This window comes from Pseudopodoces humilis, chromosome 4 (genome assembly GCF_049639895.1).
Source record: "Pseudopodoces humilis isolate 2021_Gansu_Grassland_sample_001 chromosome 4, ASM4963989v1, whole genome shotgun sequence".
Taxonomy (NCBI): Eukaryota; Metazoa; Chordata; class Aves; order Passeriformes; family Paridae; genus Pseudopodoces; species Pseudopodoces humilis.
In genome coordinates, this window is record NC_142203.1 from 17,320,269 (window position 1) to 17,347,475 (window position 27,207).

The 27,207-nt window shown below is 40.5% G+C and overlaps 2 protein-coding genes across 2 annotated transcripts in view; both read left to right on the forward strand.

The window, feature by feature from the left end:
* The first annotated feature begins 1,864 nt into the window (after positions 1 to 1,864).
* Positions 1,865 to 17,807, forward strand: LOC148184454 (transient receptor potential cation channel subfamily M member 6-like). The gene is made up of 6 exons (XM_088054105.1): positions 1,865 to 1,870; positions 13,697 to 13,877; positions 14,244 to 14,457; positions 15,264 to 15,388; positions 16,170 to 16,341; positions 17,629 to 17,807. Exons 2-6 carry the CDS (start codon positions 13,812 to 13,814, stop codon positions 17,805 to 17,807), a joined length of 756 nt encoding a protein of 251 aa, XP_087910231.1. The 5' UTR covers positions 1,865 to 1,870; positions 13,697 to 13,811.
* Positions 17,808 to 20,520: 2,713 nt separating this feature from the next.
* TRPM6 (transient receptor potential cation channel subfamily M member 6) overlaps positions 20,521 to 27,207 on the forward strand; it is a 50,858-nt gene continuing 44,171 nt past the window's right edge. Inside the window, exons 1-3 of the mRNA XM_088054617.1 lie at positions 20,521 to 20,613; positions 24,508 to 24,642; positions 25,188 to 25,241. Of these exons, the coding sequence (XP_087910743.1) occupies positions 20,521 to 20,613; positions 24,508 to 24,642; positions 25,188 to 25,241 (282 nt within the window). The remainder of the gene's footprint in view (positions 20,614 to 24,507; positions 24,643 to 25,187; positions 25,242 to 27,207) is intronic.

The following is a 27,207-nucleotide window of genomic DNA, read 5'->3' on the forward strand; positions in this document are numbered from 1 at the left end:
GTTGTTGAAATTTAATTAAATTATGACAGTTTCAGAACATTAGTCAGAGTTTTGTGAAAGGAGATGTGCATGCTACAGAGGTCTTCTACAAAACTAGGAATCAAGAGCTAGACTAGAAAAGTCTGCTTTACAGAAGTCTTCTCTTTTCGTTTTTACTTGCCCAGCCCTGATGAAGTCATGGATGACTGTAAAAAAGTATGACGTTTCAAACCCCTTTTCCTGATGATACAATGAGTCTAAAAACCTAAGTAGAGCCTTAGATTAAGAAATGTATGTTAAGATTCTGCTGTAAATTTTACATACTAAGTGAAGACTTTACCTTTAAAAATTAAGAATAATTACTGAAGTCACAGAGATTTCAAAGCTTAGCATCCAACAATTACTGTTCCTTTCAGGGAATTTGATCCTGATAGACCTGAAGAGAAAGGTTCAAAGATTTCCAGTGAGATTCTTTGAAAAAGAAAAATAAGTCTGTGTGCTATAGTGGCTGTTCAGTTTTCTGAGCTATAACAAGCATCACTGACACAGCATACCAGGAAGCAGAGGAGAAAGCCCATCTGCCTTGCGCCCTGAGTCCTAGGTCTAGGTCCCTGCTTTTGCACTTCACTCTGGACCTAGTTCAGCAAAATGTAACCAGAATGTATCTGTTCTTGACCCTGTGAAGAGTTATGAAAGGACTCTTTAAAAGCAATTTTGGTTCATCCTTGCCACTTGCTCTATTGCACATGTGTTTGACAGAATATCTAAATTTTCATGGTGGCAATAAATTTAAATATTAATCTTGGGAGATTCTGTAAAACTTGGGGGTGAAGGGCTATGACTGTTCAGAGCTGTAGTCTTGCACCTAACACGATGGAATAGTTCTGAGTTATCTGTATACTGGCCAAATTGTCATTACAGTGCAATTTTTTGACATCGTGCTCTGAAGTTCAGGAATGCATTTTTATTTGAAATGTCTTTTTAGCCCCCCAAATCTTGGATCGAAGAGGTCTTCAGTAAAAGAGAATGTGTGCACATTATTCCCAGCTCAAAAGATCCACACAGGTAAAACAAGGAATTTCTCTTTTTTCTATTAATTTAAAAAAAATAAAAAAACCCCTTTTATGAGCATTGTGTTTGGTTTGGATGGTGTTTTTCGATGTTAGAGCCAATGACTGCTGGTCTCTGGGTTTTCATGGATCCCATCCCCAGTCTGGTTTAAATGAAACTATTAATTTGAATTAGAAATTGGCAGCAGTTAACCTTGCTATGTTTCTTAGATTTGCTGCTCTCAGACTGGTAACAAAAACAGGTATGGTATCCAATTAAGAGACTGAGCTACAAGGAGTTACTGCTGCACCATTTCCCCCTACCTCAGAATAATTACTGCTGCTAATCACAGTCTTCTGATACAGGAATTTCTGATCATACTGGTGTAGAGTGTGAAAAGAGTAAGAAAGAGATCAAATCCTCAACCTGTGCTTTAGGACCTGAGGAAGCAAACTTGACTTGGCATTCTGTATTGCATATCTAGTGGATGGTGTGGCCTGGACAAATGTGAAGAGATCAGGTTCTTAGAATGTAAACTTGTAATTTTGATCATGTGGATAGTGTAGCATATGCAAGATAGATAATTAATCTACGAAATGCATATCTGACATAGAGTCTGAGTTGTGAAATACTGAACAAATCACTGAGGTTATCCAGTACTTTTTCCAGGGGTTAGTGATGGAGATGGCAGCCTTGTATTGTTGATGAGAATTCTTTCACTGTTGAATTGCTATTGTAAGAATAGCATTAAAGCTGTATTATTTTACCCAAGCATATGTTAATTACCCACCTTTTACCACAGATGTCCTGCAGGATGCCAGGTGTGCCAGAATTTAATCAGGTAAGAGTGCATAAATATATATGTGCTAATTTTATAGTGACCTAGTAATAGACAATCCTAATCAAAGAAGCAATGACAAGAGAAATATCTGTCTTGTTTAAGCTGAAAACAGCTTTTCTAGGATTGTGCTGGAGAATGCTTAGCATAAATATAGGTAGAATAAATTGTGTGATAACTTTTGATTTATTTGCAACAGAAAATTCTACCCAAATTCCTTGTGTGTATGATTTTGTTTTAATCTCCTCTTGAGGAATGAAAGGCAGAAATGTGTTTTTAAATAAGAGTAAATTCCAGCTATATCCCAGATTATAGGAGAATAGTGAGTCTATATCAATAGAAAACAGTGAGAATTTTGGAATGAAAAAGAAAATGAAGGGAGAAGAAAAAGGGTAAAAGAAGCACCCCTGATAATAGTTTTTTTAAAGATTTTTCACCTTCTCTGCAGTGAGAATTCTGAGTCTCAGCTTTTGGGAAGACAAACAACAAAAATTTCATCACTTTGGTGCTTTTGAATTGTGTTTTTTATCAAGAAAATTGTATTTTTTTGACCTGTTTTAATTAGTTGTTTTTGATCCAATATTTGTCATTCAGATAGTATAACATTTTGGTACTGCATATTTATGATAATACATTATCAGTTATTGGAACAAAAAGTTCAACTTTAATTTGTTTTGTGTTAATGGCATCTGGTGGCTGAGGCAATAACTGATGACTAGCAAGCTGGTGTCAAGTAGTCCCATGATCTGTGTTAACATGATTATCTGCCTTTTCATTATGCTTCACATTTTGTTTTGCTTCTAAGATTTACAAGAATTATGTTTTACAAAGAGTAAATCAGTTACTCTCAAAATCAAATCACTGTAAAGGGCTGATACGCAACTTGTAAGGCAACTGATGTATGTTTCTTTTCAGAAAGTGTGAGCTCCTTCTAAGACGTATGTCTTGCTTTAGAGCAGAAGAGTAGACATTAAGAGATTTTTGCAGGTCTTCCAAGAGAAGAAATGCAGGAGGTGTTTTAATGCCTGCTAACCTGCAGATACTCACCTGGGCATTGCAACTAAAGTTACACTGTCCTTCAAAATACAGTAGTTTAACTTCGTCTCAATCCAGACTACAGCAGTTCTGTGCTTCTCCCCCTCTCTCCCCTCAGAGTGAGCATGTTGTTAATCAGTCTGGGAAGACCAGTAGGACAAAAATTAACCCACAGAAGTGGAAAACCAAATCAAGAGTAGCTTTCACCAAATCAGCCTCCTGGTCAAACACAGTTTAGCTGCATAAATGTGAATACAGCACCAGGAGACAGAGGAAGAGAAACAGGAAATGTGCACTCCATTGGATGGATTTGTTTTTTTCTTTCACCTTTCTCTGTCAAGACATCCTGTATCTTTGTATGTCTTTTATCTTGTAGTCTTTTCTTTCAGTTTTTGCTGACCACTTTCATGCTGTTTAGACTAACATGAATTGAGTTTGTTGGTCTATGTTTGCAGAATGTGTGTGGGTATCTAATGTATATTTCAGTCAGCCCTTAAATGTATTTTCCAAATGTTAACTCTTCTTGTCTTCTTGAGTATCTCAAGGTGCACAGAGAGCTTTCTTCTATGAGAATTTTTCTGTTCCTAACAAGGACAAATAATTTCCATATATTTTCATATTTCTTATGACTGGTTATATTGTATTTATTAGATCAGCAATGAAACAGGGTTTGGGCCTTCTGAGTTCTCTAGTTTTCCACAACAGTCAAAGAATCATGTGGATATACTTGATGCCTACTATAATTCGACCTAATATTGTAGGCAAATAAAATCTCTTAATGATTTCTTTTGTAGAGAACTTCCAAAGTTTGCGAGCAGTTTGTGAATGGAAACAATTTGTGAATGAGTTATGCAACTAATTTGCTAATTCTAAGTAGAATTACTCCATTTAGAAGTTGCTAATCAAATTTGGGTAACTTACCCGCACCTTTGTCCACACTCCCCTGGTGAGCTGAAATGAGTCTCTACTTTTCTGTGCAGTACTTACAAACACATCCTAGACAGCAGTTAGAATGGACTCACCACATGAGTATTCAGAAGTGAGGTGTCAACTTCCTGCATCCTTATACATCTGAGATGTTCTTGCAACTTGTCTATATGTATTGCCTATAAGGCATAAGTTTTAGACACAGCTTCTAAATAGCTGCCTGTTAGGGCACTAGATACTGTAGTCTGACTCCTGCAGTTACTTTTATGTCAGTGTCAACCCTTTGGTTTTTCCCCTGTTGCTCCAAGTGTGACTTTTCTAGTAGCCTGCTTTTATGTTACTGATGATGTCCTGACATTCTCTGGTAGCTTGGCGAGCATTTGAGGCAAAAAGGCCAAGTCATTGCAAAGATGTTTTGTATCAATCCATATCCATATATCCATGGGATCACAGAGCAGCTCAGGCTGTCAGGGACATGGTCTCCAGTGTGCTGGGGAGGTCAGATGAAGATGCTTCACTCAGTTGTGTGAAACCCCCAAGGATGGAGATGACCCACCCTCCCCGGGTGCTGACTCCACCACTAGGTTGTCCTCCTGGAAAAAAGGCTTCTTCTTATTTTCAGCCTCAGACTCCCATGTTTCAGCTGTGCTGCTGCCTCTCACCCTCCTGCCATACATGACTGAAGAGCCTATCTCCATCTTCTGTATCTCATCCTATCAGTATCCTATCCTATCAGTGCTGGGTGTGTTGTTGTAGCCCCTGAAGCCATCTCTCATCCCAGCGAACCATCCCCTGTCCAACAGCCTCTCCTCAGAGACCGAGGGCTCCAATCCCACCATGTGTCACCAGAATAATCACACTGCCCCTAAAGTCTCTCCACCCTGCTGGTGTCTCTCCTGTGTTGTGGACTGAAGTTGGAGGTGGTACCCAGACAGGGGCTGAGAAGCACCAAGCAGAGGGGATGGACCCTGCTGTCCCCTCACACCATCCCAGGCACTTCATTGCTGCGCAGGCACATGGATGACCCTGGCTTAGCCCACTGACACCTGTGTCCCAGAGCTGCTCCATCCCTAGGGCTGTGCATCCCCTCCATCCCCTTTTCCAGGTTTCAGGTGGACAGGCTGAACAGGAGTGGCCCTGTACAGACCTGAGGCATCCTTCTTGGGACTGGCCCACCACCCAGCCATGTCCTCACTCACCAGCCTGTCATCCCTCCCTCTGTAATGTCACAGCCCAGCTACAGAAGCCTGCCTAGAGCCAAGGTAGGTGCTCTCCTCTCAATCCCACCATTATATTGCAGAAGGCGGTGAGGTGGGTCAGGCAGGACTGACCCTGGGTAAATCCTTGCTTACTGTTTCCTGTCACTGTCTCCTCCTTCATGTGTCCAGATGTGGGCTCCAGGAGGTCTCACTCCTCGATTTTACCTCAGACCTATGGCCGGATGGTGGCCTGTAGTTCCACAGGGTGGCTTTTGCCTGTTTTGATGCATGACATTTGCCTTTCTCCAGTCACTGGGGACACCTTGATCTTCACAAGCTTGGAATCTGGTTGTACAAGGGCATCACCACCTCCCTCAGCACCCTGGGATGCAGCCTGATGTGTGAAACGAGTGCTTCTGTGCTATCCTGACTCAAACATCATCTCAGCCTGTTGGTGCCACTCCACCTTCGGCCCCATCTCCCAGAGTGTAGGAGGCTTCCTTCTCCCATTTGCTTTTGCAGAGCATTGAATCAACCAAATATAATTTGCCTGGGTTGAAAAATGGAGTGCAGACCTAATTTCATGCTATCTTCTGGGTATCAAGAAGTGCCTTACTTAGTGCAGCTCACCTCCTTTGTCTCCTTCAGGTTGTTTTGGGTTTTGGTTTTGGTTAGTTGGTTAGTTGGTTGCTTGGTTTTTTAAAAATCTGTTTCTTTGTCACCAGTTAGTTCTCACTCATCTCCACTGAAAACTCTCTTTTAGAATGCACATCTCCAGAGTCTCGCAGATGTTTACATCTAACCTGCCCCTAAATGGACAAATAGTACAGTTGAGGCCTAAGACAGTCACTGCATTTGGGTTTTTGAAGGATGTTTCATTTCTTAAAAGAGGAAAGAGAAGAATTTATCTCCATTTCCTAGGGTATATTAACTTCTGAAATGTCTAAAGGAGAGCTGGACTGTCAGCTGTCACTATCAATTACACTGAAGTTAGTCCTGTAGAAGACACTGAGGCCTGTTGAAGCCTGTGTGAGAACAGTGATTGAATTTGGAATCTGGGTTATTATTCCAGATGCAAACCTTCAATGGTAACTGAGTTTCTGGTATCTTTCTGTCCTGCTTCTGGCTAGGACAGGGTTTATTGTTTGCAGAAGCCAACTAGGGGCCTGACTAGGACCCAGAGGTTTTTCTCTGAGTCAGGTCATTGCCAAGGCTTGGGGAGAAGGGGATCTCTTCTGGGGAGGAGGGGTCCCTTCTGGATTGAGGTAGTGGGGTCTTGTCTATTGTCAGGGGCTTTCTGTGTGAATTATTCATTTTTTGTGCCCCTTGTCATCAGTTGGTTGTTACTGTTCATTTCCTTGTCTGGTTGCTGTTTCCAGCAAACTTTTCTTGTCTTAACCCATGATCTTTACCTTTTGTGCCTCCAGTCCCGCTCTCCAGCCCCAGGAGGGAGAAGGACAGGGGGAGGAGGAGTGGGTGAAGTACGTGGTTTGACATGTTTCAGTGGGAACACCAAACTGGGGAATCACGGAATTGCAGAATCACAGGGTTGGAAGAGGCCTTCAAGATCATCACGTCCCACCCAACCCAAACATCTCAACTAAACTATGGCATCAAGTGCCACATCCAGTCTTTTTTTAAACACATACAGGGATGGTGACTGCACCATCTTACCAGGCAGAAAATTCCAGTACTTCATCGCCCTTTCTGTAAAAAGCTTTTTCCTAATATCCAACCTATATTTCCCTTGGTGCAGCTTGAGACTGTCCTCTTGTTCTGTCAGTTGCTTTCTGGAGAAAGAGACCAACCCCCACCTGACCACAACCTCCTTTCAGGGAGTTGTAGAGAGCGATGAGATCACCTCTGAGTCTCCTTTTCTCCAGGCTAAACAACCCCAGCTCCCTCAGCCGTTCCTCACAGGGTTTGTGTTCCCAGCCCCTCACCAGCCTCGTTGCCTCCTCTGGACACGATCAAGTGTCTCAAAGTCCTTCCCAAACCATGGAATACCGTTCCTAAAACATGACAGTCTTTTTTGGCACCTAATGAATGGAAGAGATGAGATAACAGCTGATCAGGGCAGACCTGGTTGGAAACAACTTTGCTCTCAGTATTTGTTGCTGTAGGTATGGAGGCACTGCTCAAAATGTTACTAGGTCTGTTCATGTGGCTGTGGTACCAGCACCATGTATGCTACTACATGTGCTCCTTAAAATTACTTTTCTCTAAGTAGGGGGAAGAATCAAGATTGCTTTGTTCCTTTATTGTGTGATATCAGCTTATGGCATCATAGCATTGAGGGCAATGGAGGTAATTTGTGATCTGTATTCAGTGTTGCTCTCCTGACCTTATCTTGGGTGCTACCTTTGGGACTCCATTAGTAATCATACAAGACATGGGTAAGATGATTTTCTCCAGGTTTTCATCCCCTTTTCCTCCTGTTACAACAGCTTTGGAGAATTTTGGATTACTTTTAGATATTGAGGAAACCGTGTTCTTGTTGCTAAATTTGCCAGGTCCCCCCAGTATGGTCCACACCACAGCTAGAGTCAAGAAAGAGGTTTCTGGGGAGGGTTATTCAGAGCTCTGCCACAAGGGTGGACAGTCATGAGTGGCATGCAATGTGGAGGGACGTGGGCCAGTATTTGGAAGACCTATCCAGTGGTTTGGAAGTTCCCCCCTGCACAACTACAGGACCCTGTCAAAATGATAAAATATATCATGGAGAAATGCTGTGGCAGTTCCAGAGAGGTGAGAAGTTATACAACGTGCTGGGCTCTGGTTGCTCTTTACCAAACACTACTCAATACTAGAAAGTACCCTCAGGGGGAGGACAAGGAAAGCAAAGCAAGAGACACTGCAGTCACTCAACTGCAGCTGAACCAGAGGCACTGGGTCAAGTGGTTGATAGGGCAGGAGCACAGGTAGTCTTTTCCTCAGTCCCTTTGGTGGTGGAGAAAAACCATTAATGGTGGTGGAGAAAAACCATTAACGGAATAGGAGAGCCTACATTATCAAAAAGTGCCTCAAGGGCTTGTGTCATCAGCAGGATTTTGGGTTCTTTGACCATGGGGCAAAATTTTCAGCATGTAGTTCCAGCATGCTGGAACTGGATGGACTCCATCTCTGTGTTAAGAGCAGAAGAATTTTAGCTCATGAACTGGTGGAACTCATTGAGAGGGCTTTAAACTAGGTTAGAAGGGGGAAGGGGATGCAGCTGGGCTGTCTGGAAGCAGGCCCAAGGGTGGTAAACCTGAGTTAGGGGTGAAATCAGCAGCCCAGCTGAGGTACATGTACACCAATGCATGCAGCATGGGTAACAAACAAGAAGAGCTGGAGGCCATGGTACAGCAGCAGAGCTATGATGTAGTCACCATCACAGAAATGTGGTGGGATGACTCAAATAGCTGGAGCACTGCACTGAGTGGCAAGCTCTTGAGAAGAGACAGGGAAGGGAGAAGAGGTGGAGGGATGGCGCTTTATATTAGGGAGGTTTTTTGATGCCATGGGTATTGAAACTAATGACGATGAAGTTGAGTGCCTGAGGGTAAGAATTAAGGGGAAGGCTAACAAGGTTGACATCCTACCAGGAGTCTGTTATCGTCCACCCAACCAGGAAGAAGAGGTGGACAACTTATTCTATAAGAAGCTGGAGAATGTTTCAAGATCACCAGCCCTTGTTCCTGTAGGTGACTTTAAGCTGCCAGACATCTGCTGGGAACTTAACACAGCAGAAAAGAGGCAGTCCAGGAAGTTCTCAGAGTGTGTGGAGGATGACTTTTTGTCACAGCTGGTGGGTGAGCCCAGCAGGGGAGGGATTATTTTAGACCTGTTGTTTACAAATAGAGATGGGCTGGTGGGAGACGTGGTGGTTGGAGGCTGCTTGGGGTACAGTGATCATGAAATTATAGAATTCTCAATATTTGGTGAAATCAGGAGGAACAAAAATAAGACTTTTACATTGGACTTCTGGAAGGCAGACTTTGTCCTATTTAGGAGACTTATTCAGAGAGTTCCTTAGGAAGCCGCCCTCAAAAACAAAGGAGTCCAGGAAAGGTGGGCATGCTTCAAAACAGAGATCTTGAGGGCACAGGAAGAGACTGTCCCTGAGTGCTGAGAGATGAGCTGATGAGGCAAAATCTGACCTGAGAGATGAGCTGATGAGGCAAAATCTGACCTGATGGGCAACGAGGTTTTGAAGGAACTTAGGAGTAAAAAGAGGATGTAGCATCTTTGAAAGGAGGGTCAGGTTTCTCAAGAATTATTTAAGAGGGTTGCTAGGGCATGTAGGAAAAAAATTAGAGAGGCCAAAGCTCAGTTCAAGCTTAATTTTGTAAGTTTTGTAAAGGATAATAAAAACTGTTTTTACAAATATATTAATGGTAAAAGGAAGGGTAAGACCAGCCTTTGTTCTCTATTGGATGTGGGAAGGAATTTAGTAACTGCAGATGAGGAGAAGGTGGAAGTGCTTAACACCTTCTTTGCCTCAGTCTTTAGTGGGAAGATGGCTTGTCCTCAGGACAACTGTACTCCTGGGTTGGCAGACGGTGTCAGGGAGCAGAATGGCCCCCTGTTATCCAGGAGGAGGCAGTCAGAGACCTGCTGAGCCTCTTGGGCATTCATAAATCTATGGGCCCAGATGGGATCCATCCCAAGGTGATGAGGGAGATGCCAGATGAGCTTGTGAAGCTGCTCTCCATCATTTACCAACAGCCCTGGCTCACTGGTGAGGTTCCAGATGACTGGAAGCTGGACAGTATGATGCCCATTCACAAAAAGGGTGGGAAGGAGGATCCTGGTAATTATAGGCCAGTTAGCCTGACCCCAGTAAGGTCATGGAGCAGTAAGTACCTTACTGGTAAGGTAATGGAGCAGTTTATACTGAGTGTCATCACTTACAGGATGGCCAGGGGATCAGACCCAGCCAGCATGGGTTTAGGAGGGGTAGGTCATGTTTGACCAGCCTGATCTCCTTTTATGACCAGGTGACCCTCCTGGTGGATGCAGAAAAGGCTGTGGTTGTGTCTATTTGGACTTCAGCAAGGCCTTTGACACTGTCTCCCACAGCACACTCCTGGAAAAGCTGCAGTCCATGGCTTGGACAGGAGCACTCTGTGCTGGGTTAGGAACTGGTTGGATGCTGGGCCCAGAGAGTGGTGGTGAGTGGGGCTGCATCCAGCTGGGGCAGTCACCAGTGGTGTCCCTCAGGAGTCTGTGCTGGAGCCAGTCCTGTTCAGTATTTTATTGATGACATGGATGAGGGTATTGAGTCTTTCATTAGTAAATCTGCAGATGTCACTAAGCTGGGAGCGTGTGTCGATCTGTCGGAAGGGACAAGGGCTCTGCAGAGAGATCTGGAATGGTTGGATGGATAGACAGAGTCCAGTGGGATGAAGTTTAATAGGTTCAAGTGCCAAGTCCTGCATTTTGGCCACAACAACCCCCTGCAGTGCTACAGGCTGGGGATGGTGTGGCTGGACAGTGCCCAGGCAGAAAGGGACCTGGGGGTGCTGGTGACAGCAGCTGAATACGAGCCAGCCCTGTGCCCTGGGGGCCAAGAAGGCCAATGGACCCTGGCCTGGATCAGGAATAGTGTGGCCAGCAGGAGCAGGGAGGTCATTCTCCCCCTGTACTGGGCACTGGTGAGGCCACACCTGCAGTGCTGTGTCCAGTTCTGTCCCCTCAGTTTGGGAAGGACGCTGAGACGCTTGAGCTTGTCCAGAGGAGGCAACGAGGCTGGTGAGGGGCTGGGAACACAAACCCTGTGAGGAACGGCTGAGGGAGCTGGGGTTGTTTAGCCTGGAGAAAAGGAGACTCAGAGGTGACCTGATCACTCTCTACAACTCCCTGAAAGGAGGTTGTGGTCAGGTGGGGGTTGGTCTCTTTCTCCAGAAAGGAACAGCTAACAGAACCAGAGGACACAGCCTTAAACTGTGCCAAGGGAAATATAGGTTGGATATTAGGAAAAAGTTTTTTACAGAAGAGGTGATAAAGTCTACCCAGGGAGGTGGTGCAGTCACCATCCCTGTATGTGTTTAAAAAAAGACTGGATGTGGCACTTGGTGCCATGATTTAGTTGAGGTGTTAGGGCATGGGTTGGACTTGATGATCTTGGAGGTCTCTTCCAACCTGGTCATTCTGTGTGTGATTCTGTGTAAAGCTGCAGAAGCTATTGAGGAACAAGATGTATCAAGTCAGGTTGCAGAGCTGAAAGATATCCAGGTGGCTTTAGATATCATTGAACAAGAGAAATGGCCAGCACTCTGCCTCTATATCGACTCATGAATGGTAGCACATGCTCTGTAGGAGTGGCTTGAGTGGTGGAGAAAGATAAATAGGCAGTGAAAAGATAAACCCATCTGGGCTGCTCAGCTGTGGAAAGACATATGTAGAGAAACTGGCTGTAAAAGCACATCATGTATACACACAGATCCACACACACCAGGAGTGGGGCTGCTGAAGAAGGTCACAACAGTGCACGGGTGGGTTGGGCTGCCAAGATTAAACTGTCTCAGGTGGACCTGCACTGGCAGCATAAGGGTGAATTATTTCTGGCTCATTGGACCCATGACACCTCAGGTTTTCTGGGAAGAGATGCAGCAGTACAGATGCACTCATGAGTGAGGGGTGGACTACATCATGGACTTTATCTCCCAAGTGATCCCTAACTGTGAAACATGCACTGTGGTCCAGCAGACCAAGTAGGTAAAGCCTCTGTGGTATGGGGGAGGACAGTTAAAATATATAAATACGGAGAGGCCTGGCAGATGGATTCCATAGACCCTTGGTCCAGAGAGCACAGTGTTGAGTGGGTACCATGTTCCCTGTCATGCACCAGCCTCTGGGAAAGTTGAATGATACAAAGGACTGCTAAAACCACTCCGAAATCAATGGATGGTTGGACCTTCGAACATTGGGATCTGCATTTAGGAAGGTCATCTGGTTGGCTAATACCAGAGACTCTACAAATTGAGCTTGCCCTGCCCAATCAAAGCCTTGTACTGTAGAAGGGGAGAAAAGGATAAAGTCCCCATGGTGCGTATGAGGAATATGCTTGGGAAGTCAGCTTGGATCCTGTCTCAAGCAAAGGCAAGCCCACCCATGGGAATGTTTTTGTTCAATGACCTGGGAACTCTTGGTAGATAACACAGAGGGGCTGTGAAACATAATGTGTACCTGGAAGGGGATTTGGTTTTTGAGTGAGAACAGTCTATAATGTTGAACTGTGTGTGTGCTGTTATTTGGAATGACACTGGCACTGTGTGCCATACCTACCATGGACAGTGAGTCTGGGCTGCTCCAGAAACTCCGGTCATGAGCTTGTGATGCCTGACAGCACACTAGCCCTCCTGCCCTGGAAGACATCTAGGACAGACAGAACCCACAGCCATGGGCTCAGTGAACTCGACAGATATCTTGGAGGGACAGCCATTGACTATGGTACCTAAGCCTGTGTATATGTATCTGTTTGTATGTATCTATGTATGTATATAATTGGAAGGTGTATGATTTTTCATGAGGTAGATGAAATAGAATAAGGGGTGAAAAATGTCCTCATTCCAGCCAGGACAGGTTTTTTTTTTTCAGTAGCCAGGAGGGGAATGGCTAGGATGTAGGGGTTATTCTCTACCACCTCAGATCACTGCTGGGAGTGAGGGAAAGGGAATCTGCCAGGGAGAATCACAGAATACGCTGAGTTGGAAGGGATCCACACTGAGTCCAACTCCTGGCCCCGACAGGACTATTCCCAAGAGTCATACCATGTGCTGAAAATGTCCCTTCTGGGTTGGCACAGAGTGATCAGGTATTGTCTGTTGTCGAGGGGTTTCTGTGTGAAATGTTCATTTCTTGTGCCATCTCTTATTAGTATTGTTGCTGTTACTGTTCCTTCTCTTATCTTGCTGGTGTTTCCAGTAAATTGTTCTTATCTCATTCTGTGATCTTTACCTTTTGTGCCTCTAATTCTTCCTTCCAGTGTGCTGCTGTGAGAAGGGAAGAGAAAGGGGTGAGTGAGTGAGTGGTGTGTGGTTTGGAGAGTCTCAGTGGGAGCATTAAGCTGAGGAGTACCATACCCAAACCACGACAATCTCCCTCAGTACTACACTTCAATGCGTGTGTTTTGTATATGCACTTTGCTGGCTTCCAAGGGTTAATATAAAGGTCACCCTGAAATTATCCTCCTGATTGTTGAGGCTAGCTCCTAGATCCTTCTTTAGTACTTAGAATAACTGGTAGTAATACTCATAGCAAACCTGAGTGTCCTACAGCTTTGCTCTGAATAGAAGCATAAAAGACGAGTAAAGCCAAACTGCATTGCTCAGGTCAGAACTTCTGTAGGGGACTCTCAAACTGTTACAGAATCACATAGAATCACAGCATGGTTTGGATCAGAAGGGACCTTTGAAGACTGTAGTCCAACCCCCAAAACTGATATTAGTGCTTCTCAGGTAAAGAACAAATTCTATGTCCAACTAAACATAATTAAGATGTAATTCAATGTTATTTTGCTATTGTTGCATTTTTTTTTTTCCACACAGTTAGTTTTTACTGCATTCCATGTGAGACAACTGCAGCATTTTTCTTTGCAGGAAGTTATTTGGGCTATTCACATGTAGATCCTAAATCTGAATGCGAGTTTGATATAAAATAATTTCTGTATTTTTCACGTGAGGTGTTGCTGTGGACGGCTGATTGGAGAACACCCAGGAATAGAATACAGCTGGCCTGCTTATCAGGCTGGTTCACAGAGTGATGGTGAAGAATGGTCTGTGCAAAAACACACAAAGATGAGTCCAACAGATGCTTTTGGTACAATCAATTTTCAAGATGGAGACCACACTTACCATGCCAAGGTAATAAGTGCTGTGTTTATATGTCTGACTTATTTTTGTAATTTCACCATAAGAAAAGAAAGACAAGGAATGGCAAAAATTGGATTGGATGCATGTCAAATTTCTTGTCTTAAGAGGGCAGGGGAATCTAAAAGTAAACCAGATTAAAATGTGTGTACATTTTTATGTATGAACTTCACTGTGATTAGGGATATGCTGTCTGTATTGCTCACATGATTTTTGTGCTATCATGTTAGGGTAGTATAACAGCTCTAATCCTTTACAAGATCTGCAGGATGTTAATGCTTAGACCTTTGTAATGTGTTGCAGTTTCTTCTCCTGAAGTATTTAAAAATTGTTTATTTCACCCGTTACTTTCCTTTCCAGTATATTAGACTTTCTTATGATAGCAATTTGGATCAGCTGTTGCACCTGATGGTTAAAGAATGGCAGATGGAATTGCCAAAGCTAGTGATTTCTGTTCATGGAGGCATTAAAAATTTCAAGCTCCCCTCAAAAGTCAAGCAGGTTTTCAGCAAAGGGCTGGTGATGGCAGCTGAGTCTACAGGAGCGTGGATAATTACAGAAGGCATCAACAGTGGTAGTGTAATTATTTTTCTTTGCTTTTGGTGTTGTTTTTTCCTAGCATAACAGCATGTACATTTAGGTGAAATAGAGTGAAATTGTTTGAAAATTGGTGATATATTAGTACAAAATGAAGCTGTTTTTGTATAAAGAGCAGTGCATAATTCAAAGAGTGGGATCATGTTCGTTTACTGTTGACAGGCATTCTGAATATTTTAATTAAAGAGCAGAGTGTTCTGAATGTAATAAGAAACATTGCATATAGCCAGAATTTATTTGCAGTAAATTTACCTGCTTCATTAAAATATTCAGGTTCTGTGGACTATGATTAGTATTCTTGAAACAATTTTCAAAGCCCAATTTAACTTGTGTTTTATAATTGATAAAGTTTTTAGTCAGGATAATCCATTAATTAGACTATTAGTAGCTGGAAATCCCTTTAGACTATTCTCAAAAACTCAAGACAGGTCAGTAAATTGTGGAACCGAAAGTTTTACTTCTTTAGCTATTATTCAATCTGGTGATCTTACAGGAGAACTGTCCTGTGTTGCATTTATGTAACTAATGAAATTTTATGGATGTGAAAAGCACCATTAGCAACATGTAAGAGTATTGCTAATTAGAAATATGTGCTGAGTTTGAAGCAGTGGTACATTACACCTGAGCTGTGAAGTGTACATCAAGTATACAAGTTGGGCATGATGTTTTGGTTTTGATAGAAACATAACTACAGTATAAATTCAGTGGTGCAAAACCTTTCTTGGTGTCCTGTAGCAGGTCTCTGAATATAGTAAAAAAATTATCATTTGATTATCTGTTTAGGAGTGTGCAGGCATGTGGGGGATGCGCTGAAAGGCCGTGCCTCACCACACCTGAGAAAGATCTGTGCTATTGGGATTCCTCCTTGGGGTATCATTGAGAATCAGAGTGATCTCGTTGGAAAAGATGTGAGTTGAATGCATTTTAATAATAAAAGCCTTCATGTTCATGGGATGTTAGAGTTTTCTTGCATACTTGATTTTCTTCTAAATTAACTTCACTAGTTTGATATTTTTTTCACTGTAATAGAGGCTTAGATTTTCCTCAGCAACAGAATTTTGTGGCAGGTTGAGGCACTGTATTTTGCTTTTTGTGTATAAAAGAATAGCTTTAAAATACTTCTTACAGGAAATTGCCATTAATTTTTAAAATTTTGTAATTATGTAAGCAACTCTTGTGGTTGTAAATTATGTTTTTCTATATTAAGATTCAGAATGAGCAGTCAGGTTAATAGTGTACACAAATAAGCAATTAATAGGTGTATTATTTTATTGACAGTCTATTTTATATTCACAAACTATGACTTTATATGAGGGCATAATCTACTCAAGTGTCTAAAAGCACTTAAGTAGTAAGGTGCAATCATTCCTCATAAATGTGAGGTCACATATTTTTAATGGGAATACAATCCAGGGAAACTATGCCATGGTGTTTCAGCTGTTGCAAAGAATGTTAAGCAGTAACTCTAAGGATTGCAAACCTAATCAGAAGTGCTTTCTGAGGTAGTAATTATGGGCTTGTTGCTGTTAAGAATAAAATGCTGAGAATCAAATGTTTGAGTAGCTCAAAAAGCATGATTGAGAATTTCGAACAGCCACATTGTGATGAAGAAATACACACAAGTGAGGGAACATAAATGGTCGAATTTTGTTGGTTTCTTTGAGGACATTTTTATTTTGGTTTTCTCAGGTAGTTTGCCTGTACCAGACTCTTGGTAACCCACTCAGCAAACTGAGTACGCTCAACAGCATGCATTCTCATTTTCTAATGGCAGATGATGGGACAGTAGGCAAGTATGGGAATGAAATGATGCTCAGGAGGAATTTAGAGAAGTACATATCACTTCAAAAAATACACACAAGTGAGTATTGTTGTGGTTAGCTTTGTGACAGAAAAACCTGTTCTAAAAGATGGGAGGTACTTGACATTTCATGTTATATATTGTACGTCTTGATTTGCCATAGCTGTCACTGAAGTCAAATGTTAATTTGTTAATTAATTGCACATGTCTTGAACTCTAAAACTTAGGAAAATGAAAAATACAGTAGTTTTATAATGCATTATGCATTTGTATGAACTTGCATATGGGTTTGTCTGTTGAAGAGGCATCTAAATGATTCTGTTTATTTAGTAAATACTGAGCATTTGCTCACTTCACAGTTTTTTTTTGGTAGCTATTCCACCACTAGAGACTTTCCCATCATTTTGTGAGATGGAAAGATTGTTACATTCAATGGAATTAATTTTTACCATGTTAACTACTTTTGCCCTCATCACTCTGTTGCAAGTCTGTGACCTCCTCAAGTACATCAACAAAGAAGTTGCAAAAGTAAAACCTTTAGCCAACGTTTGACAGGCTGCATAACTTCCACCATTTATTTATAGAGTAAATGAGTTATAGTAAAGAAATGACTAAATAAATATTTATTACATAGACAATTATTTCCTTTTATGCACTAGATTGTACAAATTGTTTGTGGAAGTTCACTCTTACCTAATCATTCAAATCTTGAGGTATGTTAAAAAGACATTAGTATTATGATGTTGATGTTGCTTCTTTTATCTGCTCACAATATTGAATTGACAAACTTAGAAACCAACCCAATTTTTAGCATGTTCTTGTATAGAGCTTCTTATTTGGACTCTTATATTTTCTTACTGTGAGCTTTTGCAAGTCAGGCTTTCACTTTCATTTCTATTGCATTGTACTTGAAATTAACGTCTGTTTTTTTAAAAAAAATCTGCCCTGCTGCTGTAAGTGTCTCTGAAGAAATTCCTGATTACTTTTCTGTGTGTGTTGGTAAATATGTGGATACTGAACATGCTTCAAATGCTCTTGCATGTGACAACTATTAAAAAGGAAAGAGGGATATTTAGAAGGATGTTTTTTTCTTCTCAATGCTTTTTTCGGTAGTTTTTCATGGACCTTTTGAAGAAGTTTTCTAAAATTCTTAAAAGATATAAGTCAAATTACAGATGGCGAAGGCATGATTTCCTCTCCATTGAACCATCTTACTTACTTCTTCCCCAAATGTCAATCAATGCAATAGCAGCACAACCATGTATAAGTATTTATTTCCCATATGTTTTGACTTTTGTGGGTGTGACTGAGACGTGTTTATAACTGGCTAGGTGTGTTTTACAACAGGAATGGGCCAAGGTGTACCCATAGTGGGGCTGGTGCTGGAGGGAGGCCCCAGTGTGATCCTGATGGTGTGGGAGTACGTCAGGGCCAGCCCGGCTGTCCCAGTGGTGGTCTATGAGGGCACTGGCAGAGCTGCGGATATCCTGGCATTTACCCACAAACACACGGGTGATTCGGGGTGAGTAGTGGCATAATGCTCCTCCTGCTTGCTCTGCCATGCTGGCAGGCACCTGCAATCCCCTCTCTCAGAACTGCTGAGACAATTTCTAATGCTTCTAGTAATGATGCCTCTCTGGTCTTTTGCCGGCTTTAACTTCTGTGATGGGAGAGCGGAGCTTCTATCTTCCCTGCCTCAAACTATTGCTGAAATAATTATTCTGCCAAATTTACTATGGCTTTTTTGAAGATGGAAAACTGCATGTAGCTACTCTGAGTTATGAAATTTCTCACCTTTGGTGAGTGACACTCATGGATGACCATGAGTATTTGCTATTGTTTCAGCTCAGCCATGTCTCCAGCTATCAATATTCTGTATGTGAGCTTGGATTTGGATTGTGCAAAACTTTTGAGACTAGAGCAGGGGGTCACTGCTGTAGAAGCCTCAGGTTGCAATAGAAAGAAGACTAAGTTTCCTCTTTTTTGGCTTTGGGTTACTCGGTGGTAGTTCAGATCTGTCATCCTTGTCAAGGTATCTATGTCACCATCAGTCCAGTCTCAGCTGCAGGTTCTATTGAACCTACCCTGGTGAAAATTTTGCATCCAAACTGGACATAAAAATATATGTTTGTATAGCCATTTAATAGTATATGTGAAAGTTTTTCAAAGTCAAAGAGCTTTTTAGGTCAAAAAAATGAATTCTAAAGAGGTGCCCTGGGTTCATTGCCATTTAAGAAAATGAACTATTTAATAAATTTGATATCCTAATTGTTTACTCATTGTCTTTTCTGAATATACTTTTGGATATGTGGTACTTGCCCCTAGTATGTAGTTTGAGAACATTTTTCTTCACTTTTCTTCACTTGCTTTTTCCCCTATATTTATGATATTTTTTAAAAATTCTCCCATTAAAAAAAAAGGAAAATATGAATGGAAAGGTTAACAGAAAGACAAAAAAGAGAAAAATATGGGAGAGATATGAAGCCTAATGAGCAAATAGTAAGGAATTTCTTTTTTATTGCCCATTTTTCCTTCTTTATTGAAAGAAAGAAAAATCATGTCCAGTGATTTTTAGCTCTATTTAATCTATAAAGGATTTTTGCTCTCATGGAAAATCCTTAAAATCCAAAAAATTGTTAACTTACCCATGTATTGTATTTTCAATAGTAAATATGTATTTCAAAACAAATGTGTTTGTGATTAATAATTTATGTTATGGGATTACTTTTCTTTCTGTTGAGAGAAGGATTAAGACAACAAAGTAGAAAGAAAAAAGAAATTTCTCCTATGTTTCATCTTTTCTGAAGCATCATTTGGGTGGGTAAGAAGTATCTAAAATATAATTTTCATCGATTGTATGTCTTATTTCCAGGGGTCTGCGCCCTCAGGTGAAGGACGAGATCTTAATGATGATTCAGAACATATTTGGATTGGAACAGAAACAGTCCAGTCATCTATTTCATGTTCTGATGGAATGCATGAAACACAGAGAGTCTGTGAGTAGGGTTCATGTGCTGAGTTTAGGAAGTCTCCGTTTCCTGTTACCTTTTTTGCTCTTCCTCTGGTGGGTTGTGCACAGCTGTTATATCTGATAAAAGGACAGCACAAATGTGTCTGTGTCAATTTCTATATTGAGTAGCTCTACAGAGCCTGCTTAATTAACTTCTGGAGTTTCAGTTTCAGCCATTGTTTATGAAATGAGAGCCTTCCTGATTTTAGTAAAAGATCAAATATCTTTGTTTTCACAAGGAGATCAAGTAACTCCTATATTTTTCTTCTCTAGTAGAGTCTTATTTATAATTTAGAAAGGTTTCCTTCCATTCTTCTACCCACAACAGAATTGTGCTAGAACTTGTCTCTGAAACACCGCTAGTAACTGGAAATCCCCTCCCTCCAGCTGCTGGCCATGCACTTGAGTAAACCATATTGGCTGTCACCAATCCCCTTCTTACTTTCCACATGCCTCACCATAAGTTTCCAGGAGGATCTGCTCCATGACTCTGCTGAAGCTGATTGGACTGTAGTTTCCCAGGTCTCTGTTTTTAGCCTTTTTAAAAATGGTTGTTACTTTTCCCCTTTTCCAGTTATTTTGCCAGTCTGTCACAACTTTTCAAACATGATGGAGGTCACAGTATATAGGCAAGTAATGATGATTGTACTGATAATCAGTAAAATGGAAATAGCACAATACATTTTTTGTATTTTTTGTTTTATTTTATTTGAGTGTCTGTTTTCTAGTTGAAAACTGAGTGAATATCAACAATGTTACATTTTTACATTTTTCAGGTTTAAAGGTTATTCAAAAGGAAACAGACACGTGTAGACTCATGCAGTGGGTTTATTCCAGTTTTCCTGGGGTGCCATTGCATTAAAAGCAAAATGGTGCATTTTCCATCTGAAACAAAGGAAAATTGTGTCTGGACCCCTGCCATTGTTTGTTTTGAAATGTGTATGATTTAATCTACCACAGCCCATACAAAGAAGAAATAACTACAGGCTTCTCTGCCTCACCTCAAATAGTATACTTCTGCAATTCTAACAGATAACCGTATTTGATGCGGAGTCAGAAGATGAGCAGGACATTGATTTGGCAATTCTGACGGCACTCTTGAAAGGTATTGAAAAATATGACCTCTTTTTATCTGGCATACAGTCTCACTGGATTATCTTTTCGAAGTCAGGGAGCAACATAAATGTGTGAGAACTGATAGATCCTTTGCCTGCCTCCTAGGTACGAATATGTCTGCTTCAGATCAGCTAGATTTGGCATTGGCCTGGAACCAGCTAGATATCGCCAAGAAACACATACTTGTTTATGGACAGCACTGGAAGGTACCTGTTCTTTCTCACTGCGTTTTACTCTTCATTTTGATGACTAATTTTTCATGATCTGCATTTGTCGAGCTTTAAATAAGGAATAGTTTGACAATTGGACTCAGCCTTCTGTAATCTGCTTTGATTTTTTGATTATCCTCAAAATAGTGAAGTATTCAACTATACAATGCTTCAGATCACTTTTGTTTTTCTGGAGAAGAGATGATAGCAAAAGTTCCTCTTGGTTTTGCTGTGAGCTTTTCCAGCAGTAGTCACTCTCACTGTAGTTTCAGGGATAATTCTAGATATGTATTTTTCAAGCCTGTGTTGGCAATCAATGGTGGTTAAGGGTGTTTCATTGTAGCTTATTATACTCTTTTCTCCAAAGATATAAACCCCCAAGGGGTGTTGCATCTGTTTTCCTAGCTCTAGACAGAAATACAGAAATCCCAGTGTAAATCACCAGGTTAAAAACAAAAAAGTAATGTCATTATTTTAGACATTGTTTCTTAGGAAAAGCTGCAATGAGAGAGTTATGATCCAATTATAAGACATGTCTCTGCTCAGCTTAAGAGATGATATGTGAAGTCAATAGCAGAGACATTTTTTTAACAATAAATGTGAGGTATGAGAAGGGGGAGAGACAGAAAGTGCGAGAGAGCGGTTAAATAAAGAATACCACCACGTGGATTCCTGTGGTGTCCTGTTGGTTCCTCTTGACCCCGGTCTTCAGAGGTGAGGGCCCTGAGTTGTTCTTCTGGAGGTGCCACTTTTATACAGCCCAAGCCCCGGATAGTCACAGGATATGCTGTTCCCAAAAGGGAAATCCCATTCCCAAAACTCGAGTTGGCATGAGGAAAAGCACTTCCTTCCTTTCTCACATTTTGTCACAGTGGAAATTTTTGTCCAGATGCTAACCAAACCTTTACCTCCATTAGGCCTGGAATTAGGTCTTTCCTGCTGTACCATCTGTGCTTAACTCAGGTTCTGTTGTGGTGGCTTTTCTTATCAGGACAGTGTTTAGGGACAGCTAAGTGCATTTTCTAGGTCCTTACAGAAGGCAAGCCATGATTTTGACCTGAATTAGCTACATGTGTGTGAAAGAACATTCAGTAGCAATTAAATCAATTAATTAAATTTAAATTATGGGGTTTAAGTTTTCACAGGTAATCCAGTATTTAAGTATAACCCTCCGTAAGTGAGTTTTTTGTGTACATAAGATTTTTGTAGATGACAAACATAAAACTCTATGTGCCTCAACACATTTTTCCCATTTGTTGTAGGAATAAATATTTTCTTTGAGAAATAATATCTCATGGTCCAAGAAGCACTTCCCAGAAGTACCTTTTAATTCCCTGCCAAGAATTATGGAGTTGATTTTTTCAGTCCCAAGGGTGTTTTCTTCTTTAAAGTGTAAATTTTGAAAAACAGGCAGTTGTATATGTATTTGAGTGGCCATAGTTGGTTGTTTGCCATGAAGAGAGACCTGATTTTTTTAACCACTAGCCCATATTTTCTGAGGTGCATAAGATTGAATATATGGAAGACTATGCCTGGGATGTCTACAATTCAACATCCATGAATTAAAGATTGGATATTGGGAAAAAATTATTCGTAAGAAACATGATAAACAGTTGGAACAGGCTCAGCGTCAGGGATGTGTTGACTAATCAACCATAGAACTACTTACAAGATGTAAATGTGGTACGTAGGGACTGGGTTCAGTGGTGGACTTGTCAGTGTTAGGTTTTCTTACTGACTTGGTGATCTAAAGATCTTTTCCCAACTTTTTTCTGACTGCTGAAATTCTAGTAGAGTTCTAATTTCAGTCTACAAAGTAACTACCTTGCTTCCACTTATTCTGCTGCATTTTTCTCATGTCAATATTGTATTTCTGTTCTATTTGTCCTTATAAAATTCTAACAGTATTGATATGCCATACTTGGACAACTTGGGTTTTTTGTAACTGTTTGCATATTTCATGTCTACTGTCTGTGATGCTGATGTTAAAAGGGCTGATTTCAGCTGTAATTTAGTTCTCTGGAAACTCTTAGGGGAATACCACAGGGTCCTGATAATTTACCACTACCACTTCCTGGAAGGTTTCTATAATATTCTCTACTGATACTTAAATTAGACGCAGTTCCTCAGATTTTTTCTGCCACAAAGAACAACTTTGATACAGGGCTTTCCCATCCTGTTCTGTAGTAAGCAGTAAGGCAACAAATTAGTTTGCTATGTGTACAATAGCCTTAAGTGTTTCTTTTGTATCTGGTCATCCTTTGTCCTTACGGAGCCACTGGCAGTCCCCCTACTCCCACTGCTCTGCTTCTGATGTGTTTGAAAAAAAGATTAGTGTATCTGTTCATATCTATTTCAGTCCAATGTTCAGCACTATTTTGAAAGAAAAGCTGTTGTCAAATAATAACTGTGTTCTCCCCTTCAAGTAAGACTTAAAAATCTCATAAAAAACAAGCCTCACATCTCTTGCTGCTTTTCCAAGCAAAAATCAGGATAACATACACTTCTGAGTATTTTCTTTTCTAAGCAGGGAAAAAGCCAAACTATCTTTTTTGTGCACTAAAAAGAAAAAAAAAGAATGTACAAGGATGGTTTTAAAGCTTGCCTGTAGCTTAGTTGCTTTCTTAATTAAAGTGAAGCAATCCTCTGACTGTCAGGTATTGCCAGATCTCCAATTGTCAGGGGCTATGGCTCCTGCAGTGTTACTGCAGTTGTGTGTTCAAATTTTGGGGTACATATTTAAAGGAGCAGTTTTGAGGTGATTGCTTGTGGACTCATAACATTTCTGTCTATTTAGGTGCTTCAAGGAAACATACGATTTTTCATGTATCATGGCCATTTATTTTTAGAACTCTAGTCTTAGAAGTTTAGAAGGTAAAGGTTATAACCAGCTGTGGCTGTGTTTCTGTTTAAATGTCAACTCTACCTCAAATACCAAGGAATACCATTCTAACAGTTACCAAATGGCTGCTGACCTCTTCAGACACACTGCCAGCTCAAAGACTGTTAGAAGAAATTTAATGTAAGAGTGGCCAGTCACTCCCAGATATTTCTGGGAGAAAATCCCAGAAAGTAATTCAGGATCAGTGTAAAAGTTTTCTTTTTATAACATTTATTGATAATTTTTTAACATAATTTCTGTCAAAACTTAATATAGACAAGGAATGTACTATTTTCAAGTATTAGCACTAACATCTGCCCCATAAGTGTTCCTCCAGTCTCCTCATTCTGCTCAACCCACTGCATTTCCTGTGCATATGTGTTCTGTAGAAAAATTTTATATGGATTTATATGAACCTCATACATCTCACTGCTTTGCCATTTTGCATGTATAAGCCCTGCTAAGCTCTGTTCAAATGCCACGAGTGGAGTGCTTCCACCATTTGGACACTTCTTGTAGGTAGATCTCTGCTTCATGCTTCCTTTGAGGGATTTTATTCTAACACATGTTCTCTCTCACATTTGAAAAAAAAGTTTGCTTTAAAGAACTTGCAGTTCTATAGAGACTTCTCTACGGTAGTTTGAAGTAGCTTTTGTCATGTGTCAAAAAAAAAAAAAAAAAAAGGCTTCCCTCCGTGCCCTGCATTATCATATTTTATCTTCTGAAGTGAATTAGAGAGTAGAGAATGTATTATCAGAGTCCAGTTGTAAAGTTACATTTGTAGAAGTCTCTACAGATGTTTGGTTTATGAAACTGTTTTCTTTTTCCTCTGTTTTTACACAGTTTCCCTCTGTTTTTACACAGAAGTTTCCTCCAGCATATTTTTCTTTTGTACTTGCACTTTAAACATACGTAGAGATAAGTCATTGTGGTGGAAAGATTACAGGAATATTTTATTTATTTCCAAAAGTAATTTTCTAATGTTTTCCTTCAACTGTGTCCATTTGGAGGTTGGTGCCTTGGAACAGGCAATGCTGGATGCTTTAGTCATGGATCGTGTGGATTTTGTTAAACTATTGATAGAATACGGAGTGAACATGCACCGTTTTCTTACCATATCTCGCTTGGAAGAGCTTTACAATACAGTGAGTATTTGAAATCCTGGGATACCACTTTAGATATGAAAGCCTGGAAACAATACTGCTTTGCTTAAGGGGTGTGATGATTAGGCCATGTTTTTATGAAGGATTTTTGAAAAAAACAAAAAACCAAAAAACCAAAACCAAAATTAATGCGTTTGGTTATTTTTGATTGTAACGTGGGGGTTTGGGAATGGTGTAGCAGATTGTTATTTTTGATTCACTGTCATGAACTAGATTGAAAAGCTAGATGGAAGCTGATGAGAAATATGTTCAGATTTTAATCTGATATGAAATACATGCTTACCATGCTGAAAATGATATGTTGCTTATACCAAAGCTATATCAGCCTCTTTCTAGAATAAGTCAAGATAGTAGAGGTGTTGCAGATTGGTGTTGAAATCTTTTTGAAAAGATTTGTTGGTAGAGTGGGGAGAGTTTCAATAACAGTAGTTTATGCTGTAGATTTTTTAAGCTTCCTTCTTATACCGTATTGATTTTCTAGTGTAGAGTGACATGTTTGTTTACTGTCTTTTCTGTTCAAACCACAGAAACAAGGACCATCAAATCTGCTTTTACATCATCTAGTTCGAGATGTGAAACAGGTAATAGACCTAGGAAAGGCTGGGGACAAAAATGCTAGGTTAATACTTCAGTGTCCACTGGCAAGATCTATTAGATCATACAGGGGAATTTTGGTAATAGAAGTTACAGCTTAATTACTACAGTCCTAGATCTGCTAAATGGTTTCATCTTAATTCCACTGACCCCCTAAGCAACCAACCAACTGCTTCTGAGGCTACCAAGGGTTCTGTACCCTAATTTCAAAGCTGAGCAGTTAATGCAGATCAGACTCTCAAATTACTAAACTGACATTCTAAACTGGTTATAGAAAACACTTAGTGAATTAGTACAGTAGTTATGCTCATTGCTTTAAGGTTTTTTATTTTTTCCCCAAAGTTAAAGAAGTCTTTCCTTGTTAGAGCAGTAATGAGAAGATACTGTGACAAGAGGTAATATTTGAATGTGCTGCATTGCCTAGGAGAACAGAAGGTGGCAGTGGATGACTACTGCATGGAGCGTTGGTTCCATTAGTGACTCAGTAGCAGCCTTGTTATTTAGACACATCATTAATTTATTTCACTGTTCTGTTATCTGTTGTACCTCACAGCACTGCTGAGCCAGGAAGAGATGAGCTGTTCTTTATGGATCTAGACTTCAGCACAGGAGAATCCTAGGTCCAAATCTAGACTAATTGGCTAATTCTTCTCAGAGTGTGATTGCTAAGATAAAATGAAATGGTAAATCTGACTGTTTGCAGAGTTCTGTTGGATTCATGGTATCATTTTGGTAGTGTGGGTAACTTTCATGTCAAAAACCATTTATGGTTCTTTAGATAGATATAGGGTATCCTAGTCTCTGTAACAAACTGTTTTCTGTGTTTTTCCATACTGATAAACATATTCAAGATATAATTTAAGTTATAAATCTGGAAGATTTATATATTGAAAGGTCTAAATCTTGAAAGAAATATTGAGCTTTTCCAGGCTGAGAAAACTCTTCCTCACTGAAGCGATTTATATGAATGCTTCCCTAAAATCCATATATATATATGTCTTTATATATCTCAGGACACTTTGGAAAAACTCAGTGTGTGATCTAAAGAGAAGCTTTCGGCACTTGATATACAGTAATGGAATTAATGTGAAAAAATGTCTCCACAATTCCAAAACTTTCTTTGCCTTTGTGTAAGCTAAACTTGGAATCTGAAAACAGGTCTAAATGCTGAAAAGCCTTTTCCTGAGCTTCTGTAAGTTCACATAAGTGCTCTGTGAATGGGTGTGCACTCTGATTAAATATAGTGATACTGTAGTTGGAACAGTCAGCACAGTGATGTGACCCTGGATTTCAGAATATTTTCTCTGTTACTGTGACCAGCTTGGATGCTGCTGCATTTGAATGAAGATATGTTGCAGTCTGCTCTGCTGACATAAAAGATGGGGTTTAATGCAGAGAAGTATCTACAGGCTTAGGTAGTCAAAAATACTTGCCTAACTCTCAGTGACCTGGGGCTGAGTAGCCTTAGCTGACTGTACCGAGGCTTGCTACTGAAGTCTATTGAAAGTCACCCTCAGTCCCATGAAGAAAAAGACTTTTCACAGTCTGAAAGGCATACAGTGCTAGGAATACATGGGATCTCTGATACTATTTATAAACAGGCCCATTTTTCACTTCCACGAGTTGCAGCTTAAGGTTTTACCAATAATTTTAAAAATCTGCATCTGTTCTTCCAAGAATTTGTCACAAGCCTCGGGTCTTGGAAGGAGGATGGAGGTAAGATAGGAAATGGTGCTTTAAGCAGAAGAGATGAGATACTCAGAAGGTAGAGCTAGTGCATGTACTGCTGTTGTCCTAGTCGTCAGGACAGTCTTGAGCCTCAACAGGATATTTACAGTCTGTAGGAATTACTCTGCTTCAGCTTAAATACATGCTTCAACTACTCCTTCAATTTTAGTTAATCAAAGTGCTTAATCATACCATGCTGGTTTTCTCTTGTTATGAGACTGTTTT